Source organism: Engystomops pustulosus, chromosome 6 (genome assembly GCF_040894005.1).
Source record: "Engystomops pustulosus chromosome 6, aEngPut4.maternal, whole genome shotgun sequence".
In the NCBI taxonomy this organism is placed as follows: domain Eukaryota; kingdom Metazoa; phylum Chordata; class Amphibia; order Anura; family Leptodactylidae; genus Engystomops; species Engystomops pustulosus.
In genome coordinates, this window is record NC_092416.1 from 37,966,639 (window position 1) to 37,982,190 (window position 15,552).

Here is a 15,552-nt window from a genome sequence, read left to right on the forward strand (position 1 = left end):
GGATCGAAAAAGAGGGAGTCAGACTGCGGAAACACAACTGGAATGAACAGCGGAGCGGGGGGGGGGGGGGCTATGCTTTATCTCAGACATGAACAGATACACTACAAAAAAATACAACCCACATACTGGAATGAAAAGAATACTGGGATATAGACCGGCATATACACCACCCTCCCCCCATCCAGTCTTCCCCATTTACAATCAGTGCCCCCCCAGAGAGTAAAGGAGGAGGAGGGGGGGGGGGGGGGAATGCAACAGTTTGAAATCAATCACACTTAAGCCATAAAAGTAAATGAAGCTTCCTTCCGAAATACTGACATCCAAAAAAATACCCAAAAGGTAGCGGGACATAGGTAGCAAGTTTGGCACATCCATGGATTGTGCACATATGATGTGATGCATCTCTACGCCATCGCATAAACAAGGCAGAGTGGTGGGAACATACGTCTACAAATCCTCCCCCCCCTCCCCGAGCACATTCATCCCTTCTACATGGTACTACGCAGTGATTTATCCCTCTCACCATCACTACTCAATGGTGCTGAGGACACCCAAAATATAACACAGGCAGCAAAACCCCCAATATTCATCAAATCAATGGCAAAGAGATGAAGGTCCACCACGTCCTACACAGCTGGCATGCAACAAGTGGGCGCCGACAAGACAGGGTTAAACACTGTGGGCAGCACATATCCTCGCTTCATCTCTCTACTCTGTCCCTTCTCTCTCGCTCCTGTTCCCGCTTTCCCTCCCTTCTCTCTCCCCCATTCCCTTTTGTTCTTCTCCTTTCATCTTCTTTCCCTCTCATCTGCCTGATCCTTCCATCTCTCTTTCATGTGAAATCTCTTCCCATCATAGATTTTGGCTCTAACCCTCTACCCCATCCACTACGGCACTGACCTCCTCCAGCCATCACCTCCCTATAACTACAAGCCCCAATGTTCTGCCCCCACAACATTGTAGCTGGTCCCCTCATCCTACTACCAGGGTCTCCAGCACTGGACCATCTCAGATCTTCCTCCTCTCCATAACCATCTCCCCATGGCATCCCCTACTCACTCTCCCAAACTAACAGCACTGCTCCCACACCACTGGGAAAAGCTCATACCCCTCTCACTTCTGCACTTACCCCTGTCTCATCTACTTCTGCCCCTCTCCAGCCTTTGGTGACATAATCCCCCATTATAACCAACCAATATAATGCACCCAGATGGCTCCTGGTTTCCATCCTGTATACCCCTGTGTGTCCCCATGTACTATCCTACAGACTGATCCCTCTCTCCATCATCCCCCCTGCGGGCTGCTCCCTCTCCCCTGCAGGCTGCTCCCTCTCCCCTGCATCCACCCTGCAGGCTGCTCCCTCTTCCCAGCACCCTGCTCCATCTCCGCAGCATCCCCCTGCTCCCTCTCCGCAGCATCCCCCTGCTCCCTCTCCGCAGGCTGCTCCCTCTCCCCAGCATGCCCCCCCTGCAGGCTGCTCCCTCTCCCCAGCATCCCCCCCCTGCAGGCTGCTCCCTCTCCCCAGCATCCCCCCCTGCAGGCTGCTCCCTCTCCCCAGCATCCCCCCCCTGCAGGCTGCTCCCTCTCCCCAGCATCCCCCCCCTGCAGGCTGCTCCCTCTCCCCAGCATCCCCCCCCTGCAGGCTGCTCCCTCTCCCCAGCATCCCCCCCCTGCAGGCTGCTCCCTCTCCCCAGCATCCCCCCCCTGCAGGCTGCTCCCTCTCCCCAGCATCCCCCCCCTGCAGGCTGCTCCCTCTCCCCAGCATCCCCCCCCTGCAGGCTGCTCCCTCTCCCCAGCATCCCCCCCCCTGCAGGCTGCTCCCTCTCCCCAGCATCCCCCCCCTGCAGGCTGCTCCCTCTCCCCAGCATCCCCCCCCTGCAGGCTGCTCCCTCTCCCCAGCATCCCCCCCCTGCAGGCTGCTCCCTCTCCCCAGCATCCCCCCCCTGCAGGCTGCTCCCTCTCCCCAGCATCCCCCCCCTGCAGGCTGCTCCCTCTCCCCAGCATCCCCCCCCTGCAGGCTGCTCCCTCTCCCCAGCATCCCCCCCCCTGCAGGCTGCTCCCTCTCCCCAGCATCCCCCCCCCTGCAGGCTGCTCCCTCTCCCCAGCATCCCCCCCCTGCAGGCTGCTCCCTCTCCCCAGCATCCCCCCCCCTGCAGGCTGCTCCCTCTCCCCAGCATCCCCCCCCTGCAGGCTGCTCCCTCTCCCCAGCATCCCCCCCCTGCAGGCTGCTCCCTCTCCCCAGCATCCCCCCCCTGCAGGCTGCTCCCTCTCCCCAGCATCCCCCCCCTGCAGGCTGCTCCCTCTCCCCAGCATCCCCCCCCTGCAGGCTGCTCCCTCTCCCCAGCATCCCCCCCCTGCAGGCTGCTCCCTCTCCCCAGCATCCCCCCCCTGCAGGCTGCTCCCTCTCCCCAGCCTCCCCCCCCTGCAGGCTGCTCCCTCTCCTCAGCCTCCCCCCCTGCAGGCTGCTCCCTCTCCCCAGCATCCCCCCCTGCAGGCTGCTCCCTCTCCCCAGCATCCCCCCCTGCAGGCTGCTCCCTCTCCCCAGCATCCCCCCCTGCAGGCTGCTCCCTCTCCCCAGCATCCCCCCCCTGCAGGCTGCTCCCTCTCCCCAGCCTCCCCCCCTGCAGGCTGCTCCCTCTCCCCAGCCTCCCCCCCTGCAGGCTGCTCCCTCTCCCCAGCCTCCCCCCCCTGCAGGCTGCTCCCTCTCCCCAGCCTCCCCCCCTGCAGGCTGCTCCCTCTCCCCAGCATCCCCCCCTGCAGGCTGCTCCCTCTCCCCAGCATCCCCCCCTGCAGGCTGCTCCCTCTCCCCAGCATCCCCCCCCTGCAGGCTGCTCCCTCTCCCCAGCATCCCCCCCCTGCAGGCTGCTCCCTCTCCCCAGCCTCCCCCCCTGCAGGCTGCTCCCTCTCCCCAGCCTCCCCCCCTGCAGGCTGCTCCCTCTCCCCAGCATCCCCCCCTGCAGGCTGCTCCCTCTCCCCAGCATCCCCCCCTGCAGGCTGCTCCCTCTCCCCAGCATCCCCCCCTGCAGGCTGCTCCCTCTCCCCAGCATCCCCTTGCAGGCTGCTCCCTCTCCCCAGCATCCCCCCTGCAGGCTGCTCCCTCTCCCCAGCATCCCCCCTGCTGGCTGCTCCGTCTCCCCAGCATCCCCCTGCAGGCTGCTCCCTCTCCCCAGCATCCCCCCTGCAGGCTGCTCCCTGTCTCCCTCCTCCAGGCTCCCGCATTCCTGCCTGTGCTCTCAGGTTATCCCTCTCTCCCGCTCCCGCATCTGTCTCCGGCTCCAGGCGTCCTCCCTCCCCGCGCTCTCCCGTCCTCCGCTGTCTCTCGATCCCCGGTACCTTGCTGGAGTAATCCGGCTCGGAGCCCGCTGATCAGGAGGAGGAGGCGGAGAGCGGCTCCGGGCTGACTCGCCATGTTCGGCACCTGCTTCACTCTGCAGCCTCTGCTCGGCGATAATCACATGCTAATCATATGCTAATACATTCAGAAGGAGGACGGCATAACGCGGGGAGGGACACGCCTCTGATCCCAACGCCCACTGACGTGGATGAGGGGGCCGGGTCCGTGACGTCACTGCACTTTATGAACTGCTCCTGACCACGTGTGTGCCGGAGAAAGTAACAAGCAGGGGCGGGGCTAGTGGAGGAGGAGGAGACCTGAGAGGCGGGCTAGTGGGAGAGAGGAGTCACATAGGACACAGTCGCACCGGCTCCCACTGCTAAAATACAAGGGAAAGGGACACAGAGATGGCGGGAATACTGACTGCTGTGCCCCCCGATGTACTGCTATACAGCCCGGACTGCGGCACCATCCAGGGTCACTGCCAGTGAGGCGCAGCACACCTGCTGACTGCCGTGCTGTATTAACTAATACCGCCACATAGTGCACAGGATACATCCGCCTAACACCGCTACATAGTGCACATGGTACATCCACCTAATACCGTTACATAGTGCACAGGGTACATCCACCTAATACCGCCACATAGTGCACAGGACACATTCACCTAATACCGCCACATAGTGCACTGGATACATCCACCTAATACTGCCACACAGTGCACAGGACACATTCACCTAATACCGCCACATAGTGCACAAGATGCATCCACCTAATACCGCCACATAGTGCACAGGACACATCCACCTAATACCGCCACATAGTGCACAGGACACATCCACCTAATACCGCCAGATAATGCACAGGACACATCCACCTAATACCGCCACATATTGCAAAGGATACATCCACCTAATACCTCCACATAGTGCACAGGATACATCCGCCTAGTACCACCACATAGTGCACAGGGCACATCCACCTAATACTGCCACATAGTGCACAGGACACATTCACCTAATACCGCCAAATAGTGCACAAGATGCATCCACCTAATACCGCCACATAGTGCACAGGACACATTCACCTAATACCGCCACATAGTGCACTGGATACATCCACCTAATACTGCCACATAGTGCACAGGACACATTCACCTAATACCGCCACATAGTGCACAAGATGCATCCACCTAATACAGCCACATAGTGCACAGGACACATCCACCTAATACCGCCACATAGTGCACAGGACACATCCACCTAATACCGCCAGATAATGCACAGGACACATCCACCTAATACCGCCACATAGTGCAAAGGATACATCCGCCTAGTACCACCACATAGTGCACAGGACACATCCACCTAATACCGCCAGATAATGCACAGGACACATCCACCTAATACCGCCACATAGTGCAAAGGATACATCCGCCTAGTACCACCACATAGTGCACAGGGCACATCCACATAATACTGCCACATAGTGCACAGGACACATTCACCTAATACCGCCACATAGTGCACAAGATGCATCCACTTAATACCGCCACATAGTGCACAGGACACATCCACCTAATACCGCCAGATAGTGCACAGGACACATCCACCTAATACCGCCACATAGTGCAAAGGATACATCCACCTAATACCGCCACATAGTGCAAAGGATACATCCACCTAATACCGCCACATAGTGCACAGGGTACATCCGCCTAATACCACCACTTAGTGCACAGGGTACATCCGCCTAATACCACCACATAGTGCACAGGACACATCCACCTAATACCGCCACATAGTGCACAGGACACATTCACCTAATACCGCCACATAGTGCACAAGATGCATCCACCTAATACCGCCACATAGTGCACAGGACACATTCACCTAATACCGCCACATAGTGCACAAGATGCATCCACCTAATACCGCCACATAGTGCACAGGACACATTCACCTAATACCGCCACAAAGTGCACTGGATACATCCACCTAATACTGCCACATAGTGCACAGGACACATTCACCTAATACCGCCACATAGTGCACAAGATGCATCCACCTAATACAGCCACATAGTGCAAAGGATACATCCACCTAATACTGCCACATAGTGCACAGGATACATCCGCCTAGTACCACCACATAGTGCACAGGGCACATCCACCTAATACTGCCACATAGTGCACAGGATACATCTGCCTAGTACCACCACATAGTGCACAGGGCACATCCACCTAATACTGCCACATAGTGCACAGGACACATTCACCTAATACCGCCACATAATGCACAAGATGCATCCACTTAATGCCGCCACATAGTGCACAGGACACATCCACCTAATACCGCCAGATAGTGCACAGGACACATCCACCTAATACCGCCACATAGTGCAAAGGATACATCCACCTAATACCGCCACATAGTGCAAAGGATACATCCACCTAATACCGCCACATAGTGCAAAGGATACATCCACCTAATACCGCCACATAGTGCAAAGGATACATCCACCTAATACCGCCACATAGTGCACAGGATACATCCACCTAATACCTCCACATAGTGCACAGGATACATCCACCTAATACCGCCACATAGTGCACAGGACACATCCACCTAATACCGCCACATAGTGCACAGGATACATCCACCTTATACTGCCACATAGTGCACAAGATTAATCCACCTAATACCGCCACATAGTGCACAGGACACATCCACCTAATACCGCCAGATAGTGCACAGGACACATCCACCTAATACCGCCACATAGTGCACAAGATGCATCCACCTAATACCGCCACATAGTGCACAGGATACACCTAATACCGCCACATAGTGCACAGGGTACATCCGCCTAATACCACCACATAGTGCACAGGACACATCCACCTAATACCGCCACATAGTGCACAGGACACATTCACCTAATACCGCCACATAGTGCACAAGATGCATCCACCTAATACCGCCACATAGTGCACAGGATACACCTAATACCGCCACATAGTGGCTTAGAATAGTGACTTACCTCTCTGTCCTCATTGCTAGGCCCCTTCAGGCGCCAAGGCGCAACATGTATAGCGCCCCCTATAGTCGCTGCTAAACAGAAAAGGGGGAGATTTATCATCTTGTTTTTCAGGTAAAACTATTCTAGTTGCCCATGTGAACCAATCCGAGCTCAGCTTTAATTTTATAGGCAGCTGTGTGAAAATGAAAGCTGAGCTCTGATTGGTTGCAATGGACAACTAGAACAGTTCTGCTCTAAGAGACTTATGATAAATCTCCCCCAAAGAGTGAAAATCTTCCCCAGTGCTTGTTGTGACCTGACGCCTCTTATGTCATGACCCGGTTCCGGGCCGGTTGTTCTCCCGGGCAGCGCCGGCTACATTGGAAGCTTCAGTGACTGACAGACCGAGATACGTTCCAGTCTGTGTCACGCAGAAGCCTCATGTAACACACTGATGTATCACAGTGATCAGCCATTACTAGGCTACAGAGCAGCACCCTACATCTATACACAGGGCCAGCACCCACCTCGTACCTGACCCCTGCACCTGGTGTGCTGGACTATTCTGAGGTGCATCACTTATACTTATCCCATGCAGGTGCTCATACATACTCCATGTAGTAACTTATACTTATCCCATGTAGATGCTCATACATACTCCATGTAGTAACTTATACATATCCCATGTAGGTGCTCATACATACTCCATGTAGTAACTTATACTTATCCCATGTAGGTGCTCATACATACTCCATGTAGTAACTTATACTTATCCCATGTAGGTGCTCATACATACTCCATGTAGTAACTTATACATATCCCATGTAGGTGCTCATACATACTCCATGTAGTAACTTATACATATCCCATGTAGGTGCTCATACATACTCCACGTAGTAACTTATACTTATCCCATGTAGGTGCTCATACATACTCCATGTAGTAACTTATACTTATCCCATGCAGGTGCTCATACATACTCCATGTAGTAACTTATACTTATCCCATGTAGGTGCTCATACATACTCCATGTAGTAACTTATACTTATCCCATGTAGGTGCTCATACATACTCCATGTAGTAACTTATACTTATCCCATGTAGGTGCTCATACATACTCCATGTAGTAACTTATACTTATCCCATGCAGGTGCTCATACATACTCCATGTAGTAACTTATACTTATCCCATGTAGGTGCTCATACATACTCCATGTAGTAACTTATACTTATCCCAAGTAGGTGCTCATACATACTCCATGTAGTAACTTATACATATCCCATGTAGGTGCTCATACATACTCCATGTAGTAACTTATACTTATCCCATGTAGATGCTCATACATACTCCTTGTAGTAACTTATACTTATCCCATGTAGGTGCTCATACATACTCCATGTAGTAACTTATACTTATACCATGTAGGTGTTCATACATACTCCATGTAGTAACTTATACTTATCCCATGTAGGTGCTTATACATACTCCTTGTAGTAACTTATACATATCCCATGTAGGTGCTCATACATATTCCATGTAGTAACTTATACTTATCCCATGTAGGTGCTCATACATACTCCTTGTAGTAACTTATACTTATCCCATGCAGGTGCTCATACATACTCCTTGTAGTAACTTATACTTATCCCATGTAGGTGCTCATACATACTCCATGTAGTAACTTATACTTATCCCATGTAGGTGCTCATACATACTCCTTGTAGTAACTTATACTTATCCCATGTAGGTGCTCATACATACTCCATGTAGTAAGTTATACTTATCCCATGTAGGTGCTCATACATATTCCATGTAGTAACTTATACTTATCCCATGTAGGTGCTCATACATACTCCATGTAGTAACTTATACATATCCCATGTAGATGCTCATACATACTCCATGTAGTAACTTATACATATCCCATGTAGGTGCTCATACATACTCCATGTAGTAACTTATACTTATCCCATGTAGGTGCTCATACATACTCCTTGTAGTAACTTATACTTATCCCATGTAGGTGCTCATACATACTCCATGTAGTAACTTATACTTATCCCATGTAGGTGCTCATACATACTCCTTGTAGTAACTTATACTTGTCCCATGTAGGTGCTCATACATACTCCATGTAGTAACTTATACTTATCCCATGTAGGTGCTCATACATACTCCATGTAGTAACTTATACTTATCCCATGTAGGTGCTCATACATACTCCATGTAGTAACTTATACATATCCCATGTAGGTGCTCATACATACTCCATGTAGTAACTTATACTTATCCCATGTAGGTGCTCATACATACTCCATGTAGTAACTTATACATATCCCATGTAGGTGCTCATACATACTCCATGTAGTAACTTATACTTATCCCATGTAGTTGCTCATACATACTCCTTGTAGTAACTTATACTTATCCCATGTAGGTGCTCATACATACTCCATGTAGTAACTTATACTTATCCCATGCAGGTGCTCATACATATTCCATGTAGTAACTTATACTTATCCCATGTAGGTGCTCATACATACTCCATGTAGTAACTTATACTTATCCCATGTAGGTGCTCATACATACTCCATGTAGTAACTTATACTTATCCCATGTAGTTGCTCATACATACTCCATGTAGTAACTTATACTTATCCCATGTAGGTGCTCATACATACTCCATGTAGTAACTTATACTTATCCCATGTAGGTGCTCATACATACTCCATGTAGTAACTTATACTTATCCCATGTAGGTGCTCATACATACTCCATGTAGTAACTTATACTTATCCCATGTACGTGCTCATACATACTCCATGTAGTAACTTATACATATCCCATGTAGGTGCTCATACATACTCCATGTAGTAACTTATACTTATCCCATGTAGGTGCTCATACATACTCCATGTAGTAACTTATACTTATCCCATGTAGGTGCTCATACATACTCCATGTAGTAACTTATACTATCCCATGTAGGTGCTCATACATACTCCATGTAGTAACTTATACTTATCCCATGCAGGTGCTCATACATACTCCATGTAGTAACTTATACTTATCCCATGCAGGTGCTCATACATACTCCTTGTAGTAACTTATACTTATCCCATGTAGTTGCTCATACATACTCCATGTAGTAACTTATACATATCCCATGTAGGTGCTTATACATTCTCCATGTAGTAACTTATACTTATCCCATGTAGGTGCTCATACATACTCCATGTAGTAACTTATACTTATCCCATGTAGTTGCTCATACATACTCCATGTAGTAACTTATACTTATCCCATGCAGGTGCTCATACATACTCCATGTAGTAACTTATACTTATCCCATGTAGGTGCTCATACATACTCCATGTAGTAACTTATACTTATCCCATGTAGGTGCTCATACATACTCCATGTAGTAACTTATACTTATCCCATGTAGGTGCTCATACATACTCCTTGTAGTAACTTATACTTATCCCATGTAGGTGCTCATACATACTCCATGTAGTAAGTTATACTTATCCCATGTAGGTGCTCATACATATTCCATGTAGTAACTTATACTTATCCCATGTAGGTGCTCATACATACTCCATGTAGTAACTTATACATATCCCATGTAGATGCTCATACATACTCCATGTAGTAACTTATACATATCCCATGTAGGTGCTCATACATACTCCATGTAGTAACTTATACTTATCCCATGTAGGTGCTCATACATACTCCATGTAGTAACTTATACTTATCCCATGTAGGTGCTCATACATACTCCATGTAGTAACTTATACTTATCCCATGCAGGTGCTCATACATACTCCATGTAGTAACTTATACTTATCCCATGTAGGTGCTCATACATACTCCTTGTAGTAACTTATACTTATCCCATGTAGGTGCTCATACATACTCCATGTAGTAACTTATACTTATCCCATGTAGGTGCTCATACATACTCCTTGTAGTAACTTATACTTGTCCCATGTAGGTGCTCATACATACTCCATGTAGTAACTTATACTTATCCCATGTAGGTGCTCATACATACTCCATGTAGTAACTTATACTTATCCCATGTAGGTGCTCATACATACTCCATGTAGTAACTTATACATATCCCATGTAGGTGCTCATACATACTCCATGTAGTAACTTATACTTATCCCATGTAGGTGCTCATACATACTCCATGTAGTAACTTATACATATCCCATGTAGGTGCTCATACATACTCCATGTAGTAACTTATACTTATCCCATGTAGTTGCTCATACATACTCCTTGTAGTAACTTATACTTATCCCATGTAGGTGCTCATACATACTCCATGTAGTAACTTATACTTATCCCATGCAGGTGCTCATACATATTTCATGTAGTAACTTATACTTATCCCATGTAGGTGCTCATACATACTCCATGTAGTAACTTATACTTATCCCATGTAGGTGCTCATACATACTCCATGTAGTAACTTATACTTATCCCATGTAGTTGCTCATACATACTCCATGTAGTAACTTATACTTATCCCATGTAGGTGCTCATACATACTCCATGTAGTAACTTATACTTATCCCATGTAGGTGCTCATACATACTCCATGTAGTAACTTATACTATCCCATGTAGCTGCTCATACATACTCCATGTAGTAACTTATACTTATCCCATGCAGGTGCTCATACATACTCCATGTAGTAACTTATACTTATCCCATGCAGGTGCTCATACATACTCCTTGTAGTAACTTATACTTATCCCATGTAGTTGCTCATACATACTCCATGTAGTAACTTATACATATCCCATGTAGGTGCTTATACATTCTCCATGTAGTAACTTATACTTATCCCATGTAGGTGCTCATACATACTCCATGTAGTAACTTATACTTATCCCATGTAGTTGCTCATACATACTCCATGTAGGAACATACAAGTAGGTTCAGCAGTCTTGGTTGCAGATATAACCTGGCCATTACAGTAACCTTACACAATAGGATGATCAGATGGAGGGAAATCCAAACCAAGACAAAGAAAGGTCCACAATAGAAGTTGTGAAAAGCCAAGGTGGGGGTGGGGGTAACCAGCAGGGTGTTACTTGTGACAACAAAGAGATGTAACAGGAGGGGTCATGGGACAGACAATAGCAGGCAGGGTGCAAGGTTTTACAGGCAAACTAAAGAAACTCGCTTCCTGGTGGAGTCTCATGGTTCCTGAGTCATAGGAAGAAGATCAGAAGATGAGATCTGATCCACAACTTCTATGAAGTCTATGAGAATGAAGGGGTGAAACGAGATCTTACAGTGGTTGAGGATGAGGGGGTGACACAAGAGCTTACAGTCTATGAGGATGAGAGGTTGACACAAGAGCTTACAGTCTATGAGGATGAGATGGTGACACAAGAGCTTACAGTCTATGAGGGGTGACACAAGAGCTTACAGTCTATGAGGATGAGGGGGCAACACAAGAACTTACAGTCTATGAGGATGAGGGGGTGACACAAGAGCTTACAGTCTATGAGGATGAGGGGTGATACAAGAGCTTACAGTCTATGAGGATGAGGGGGTAACACAAGAACTTACAGTCTATGAGGATGAGGGGGTGACAGAAGAGCTTACAGTCTATGAGGATGAGGGGGTGACACAAGAGCTTACAGTCTATGAGGATGAGGGGGTGACACAAGAGCTTACAGTCTATGAGGATGAGGGGGTGACACAAGAGCTTACAGTCTATGAGGATGAAAGGGTGACACAAGAGCTTACAGTCTTTGAGGATGAGGGGTGACACAGGTGACACAAGAGCTTACAGTCTATGAGGATGCGGGGGTAACACAAGAACTTACAGTCTGTGAGGATGAGGGGGTGACAGAAGAGCTTACAGTCTATGAGGATGAGGGGGTGATACAAGAGCTTACAGTCTATGAGGATGAGGGGGTAACACAAGAGCTTACTGTCTATGAGGATGAGGGGGTGACACAAGAGCTTACAGTCTATGAGGATGAAGAGGTGACACAAGAGCTTACTGTCTATGAGGATGAAGGGGTGAAACAAGAGCTTACAGTCTATGAGGATGAGGGGGTTACACAAGAGCTTACAGTCTATGAGGATGAGGGGCTTACACAAGAGCTTACAGTCTATGAGGATGAGGGGGTGACACAAGAGCTTACAGTCTATGAGGATGAGGGGGTGACACAAGAGCTTACGGTCTATGAGGATGAGGGGGTGACACAAGAGCTTACAGTCTATGAGGAAGAGGGGGTAACACAAGAACTTACAGTCTATGAGGATGAGGGGGTGACAGAAGAGCTTACAGTCTATGAGGATGAGGCGGTGACACAAGAGCTTACACACTATTAGGATGAGGGGGTGACACAAGATCTTCCAGTCTATGAGGATGAAGGGGTGAAACAAGAGCTTACAGTCTATTAGGATGAGGGGGTGACACAAGAGCTTACAGTCTATGAGGATAAGGGGGTGACACAAGAGCTTACAGTCTATGAGGGGGTGACACAAGAGCTTATAGTCTATGAGGATGAAGGGGTGACACAAGAGCTTACAGTCTATGAAGACATACTAGTGTTTATCTACACTCACTGGCCACTTTATTAGGTACACCATGCTAGTAACGGGTTGGACCCCCTTTTGCCTTCAGAACTGCCTCAATTCTTCGTGGCATAGATTCAACAAGGTGCTGGAAGCATTCCTCAGAGATTTTGGTCCATATTGACATGATGGCATCACACAGCTGCCGCAGATTTGTCGGCTGCACATCCATGATGCGAATCTCCCGTTCCACCACATCCCAAAGATGCTCTATTGGATTGAGATCTGGTGACTGTGGAGGCCATTTGAGTACAGTGACCTCATTGTCATGTTCAAGAAACCAGTCTGAGATGATTCCAGCTTTATGACATGGCGCATTATCCCGCTGAAAGTAGCCATCAGATGTTGGGTACATTGTGGTCATAAAGGGATGGACATGGTCAGCAACAATACTCAGGTAGGCTGTGGCATTGCAACGATGCTCAATTGGTACCAAGGGGCCCAAAGAATGCCAAGAAAATATTCCCCACACCATGACACCACCACCACCAGCCTGAACCGTTGATACAAGGCAGGATGGATCCATGCTTTCATGCTGTTGACGCCAAATTCTGACCCTACCATCCGAATGTCGCAGCAGAAATCGAGACTCATCAGACCAGGCAACGTTTTTCCAATCTTCTACTGTCCAATTTCGATGAGCTTGTGCAAATTGGACAGTAGAAGAACCTTCTTCGTCTAAAACCTTCAATATAAAATGGTAATGCTCCACGTGTTCTCTGGTTGTGTTGGTTATTCTACCACATATATAGAATTAGATGATTTCATTAGCTTTTTATGAAATTAGCCCTCATGTGTATTAGATGGGAAAATCAGATTGGATTGAAGACAACCTGTGCACACCGGCATAGATTATGCAAGAGGAGTCAGTATAAAGATACCATTAGCCCCTGTAACCAATTATCTTACCATTGAAGAGTAAAGGTCAGTTTTGCATAATTGAACAGAACAGAAGTAGAAGAGCTGACTTGGTTATTGGTATATGATGATGATGTCAGTAATTTCACATAGGAAAGAAACTTATGATACTGCAAAAGTAAATACTGTAAGCCCATTCCAGCCTGGCAAACCATAGGTTTACACTTTACATGACTTTCTACTACTCTGGCCACTCCTTCGACTCCAGCCAGCCACTTAGCATCTATGGTGGATCTCAAATATGTGTTGTGCCAATGTGTCTAAAAACTATATAATAACTATAATAAAACATACATCTGCGACTTGCCTATATAAAACTGCTTGGTAACAGCAAGAGACTAAATTTTACTCTACTACTAGGCCAGACTCAGCTCTGCTCATCCTACTATACCCAAGACTCTTTTTTTGCATTACTGCATGGCCACAGACTTGTATTCAACACTGCATTTCCACAGCTTCACATCTGTAAGTTCAACCTTAAGTTCTGCCACATTGGGGCTCATTTACTAAGGGTCCACGGAGCGCATTTTTGTCGGGTTTCCCGACAATTTCCATTTTGCGCCGAATTCCCCGGGATTTTGGTGCACGCGATCGGATTTTGTTGCATCGGCGCCGGCTTGCACGAGACAGAAATCGGGGGGCGGGCCGTCGGGCAACCAGACGGATTCGGACAATGCCCAAGGTTTAACATTTACAATTGTGTCGCAAGACACGCACTTACAAGCATCGGGACGAAGAAGGTGAACTCCGGCAGACTGTGGCGAGGAAGCAACAGATGCAGGAACTCGGACACACGACATTAGTGAATAGCGGCATACCCGCATCCTCGTCGGACAATGCACCGCGGGATCGCGACAGGACATGGTAAGTAAATCTGCCCCATTGTTTTTGGACAACCATCGCTTCTTAATCACCGCTGTCTGTTCATGTCCCTTCAGGCTAACCCTAGGGGTGATGTCAGACGTGAAGCTTTGTCTGCATTTGCAAACACAGACAAAGCCGCATCCACCGGGGCAGGTCGCGGCCCGATCGCATCGGCGTTTCTATGGGGAACGAGCCGCCGGTGTTTTGCGTTACTTTAATGCAAAACACCAGAACCAAATCACAACATGTGAACGCGGCCTAAGACTGCGACCACACGTTCAGTTTTTCAGATGCAGGTTTTGATGCCCAAACCAGGAATGGAGTAAAAGTAAGAGGAGAAGCGGCACCTTTCAATTATTTGTCTCAACCCACTTTGATCCACACCTGCTTTTGGCTCGAAAAAATTGTATCTGAAAAACTAAACGTGTGGACGCACCCAAAGGCTGTGTTCACACTTTGCATTTTGGTTGTGTTTTCATTGCGTTTTGAAATACATTACAACAGCTGAGGAGAGGTGATTTGCCTAATTACAATACTGTTAACATTTGCATTTACAAAATGCATAGTAAACGCGATGTTAACCCCTTAATGACCGCCGTATCGGGATTCTACGGCGGTCATTAAGGGTACTTCTTCTGACGCGACGCCTTTCTACGGCGGCGCGTCAGCAGAAAATTCGGGACATCGGGTCCTGCAAGTGCAGGATCGGAAAAACTCTCATCCCGGGTGTTTAACCCCTTACACGTTGCGGTCAAGTATGACCGTGGCGTGTAAGCGTGTTCCACGTGGATTGGAG

At 48.3% G+C, this 15,552-nt stretch overlaps 1 protein-coding gene across 5 annotated transcripts in view; it reads right to left on the reverse strand.

The window, feature by feature from the left end:
* Positions 1 to 3,492, reverse strand: part of CADM1 (cell adhesion molecule 1) — a 213,155-nt gene extending 209,663 nt beyond the window's left edge. For 4 of the 5 annotated variants that reach the window (XM_072155766.1, XM_072155764.1, XM_072155763.1 and 1 more), the window contains exon 1: positions 3,334 to 3,492. In XM_072155766.1, coding sequence (XP_072011867.1) covers positions 3,334 to 3,409 — 76 coding nt within the window. In that variant the 5' untranslated portion in view covers positions 3,410 to 3,492. The remainder of the gene's footprint in view (positions 1 to 3,333) is intronic. The other variant, XM_072155765.1, reaches the window with a different exon arrangement.
* Between the last annotated feature and the right edge of the window lie 12,060 nt (positions 3,493 to 15,552).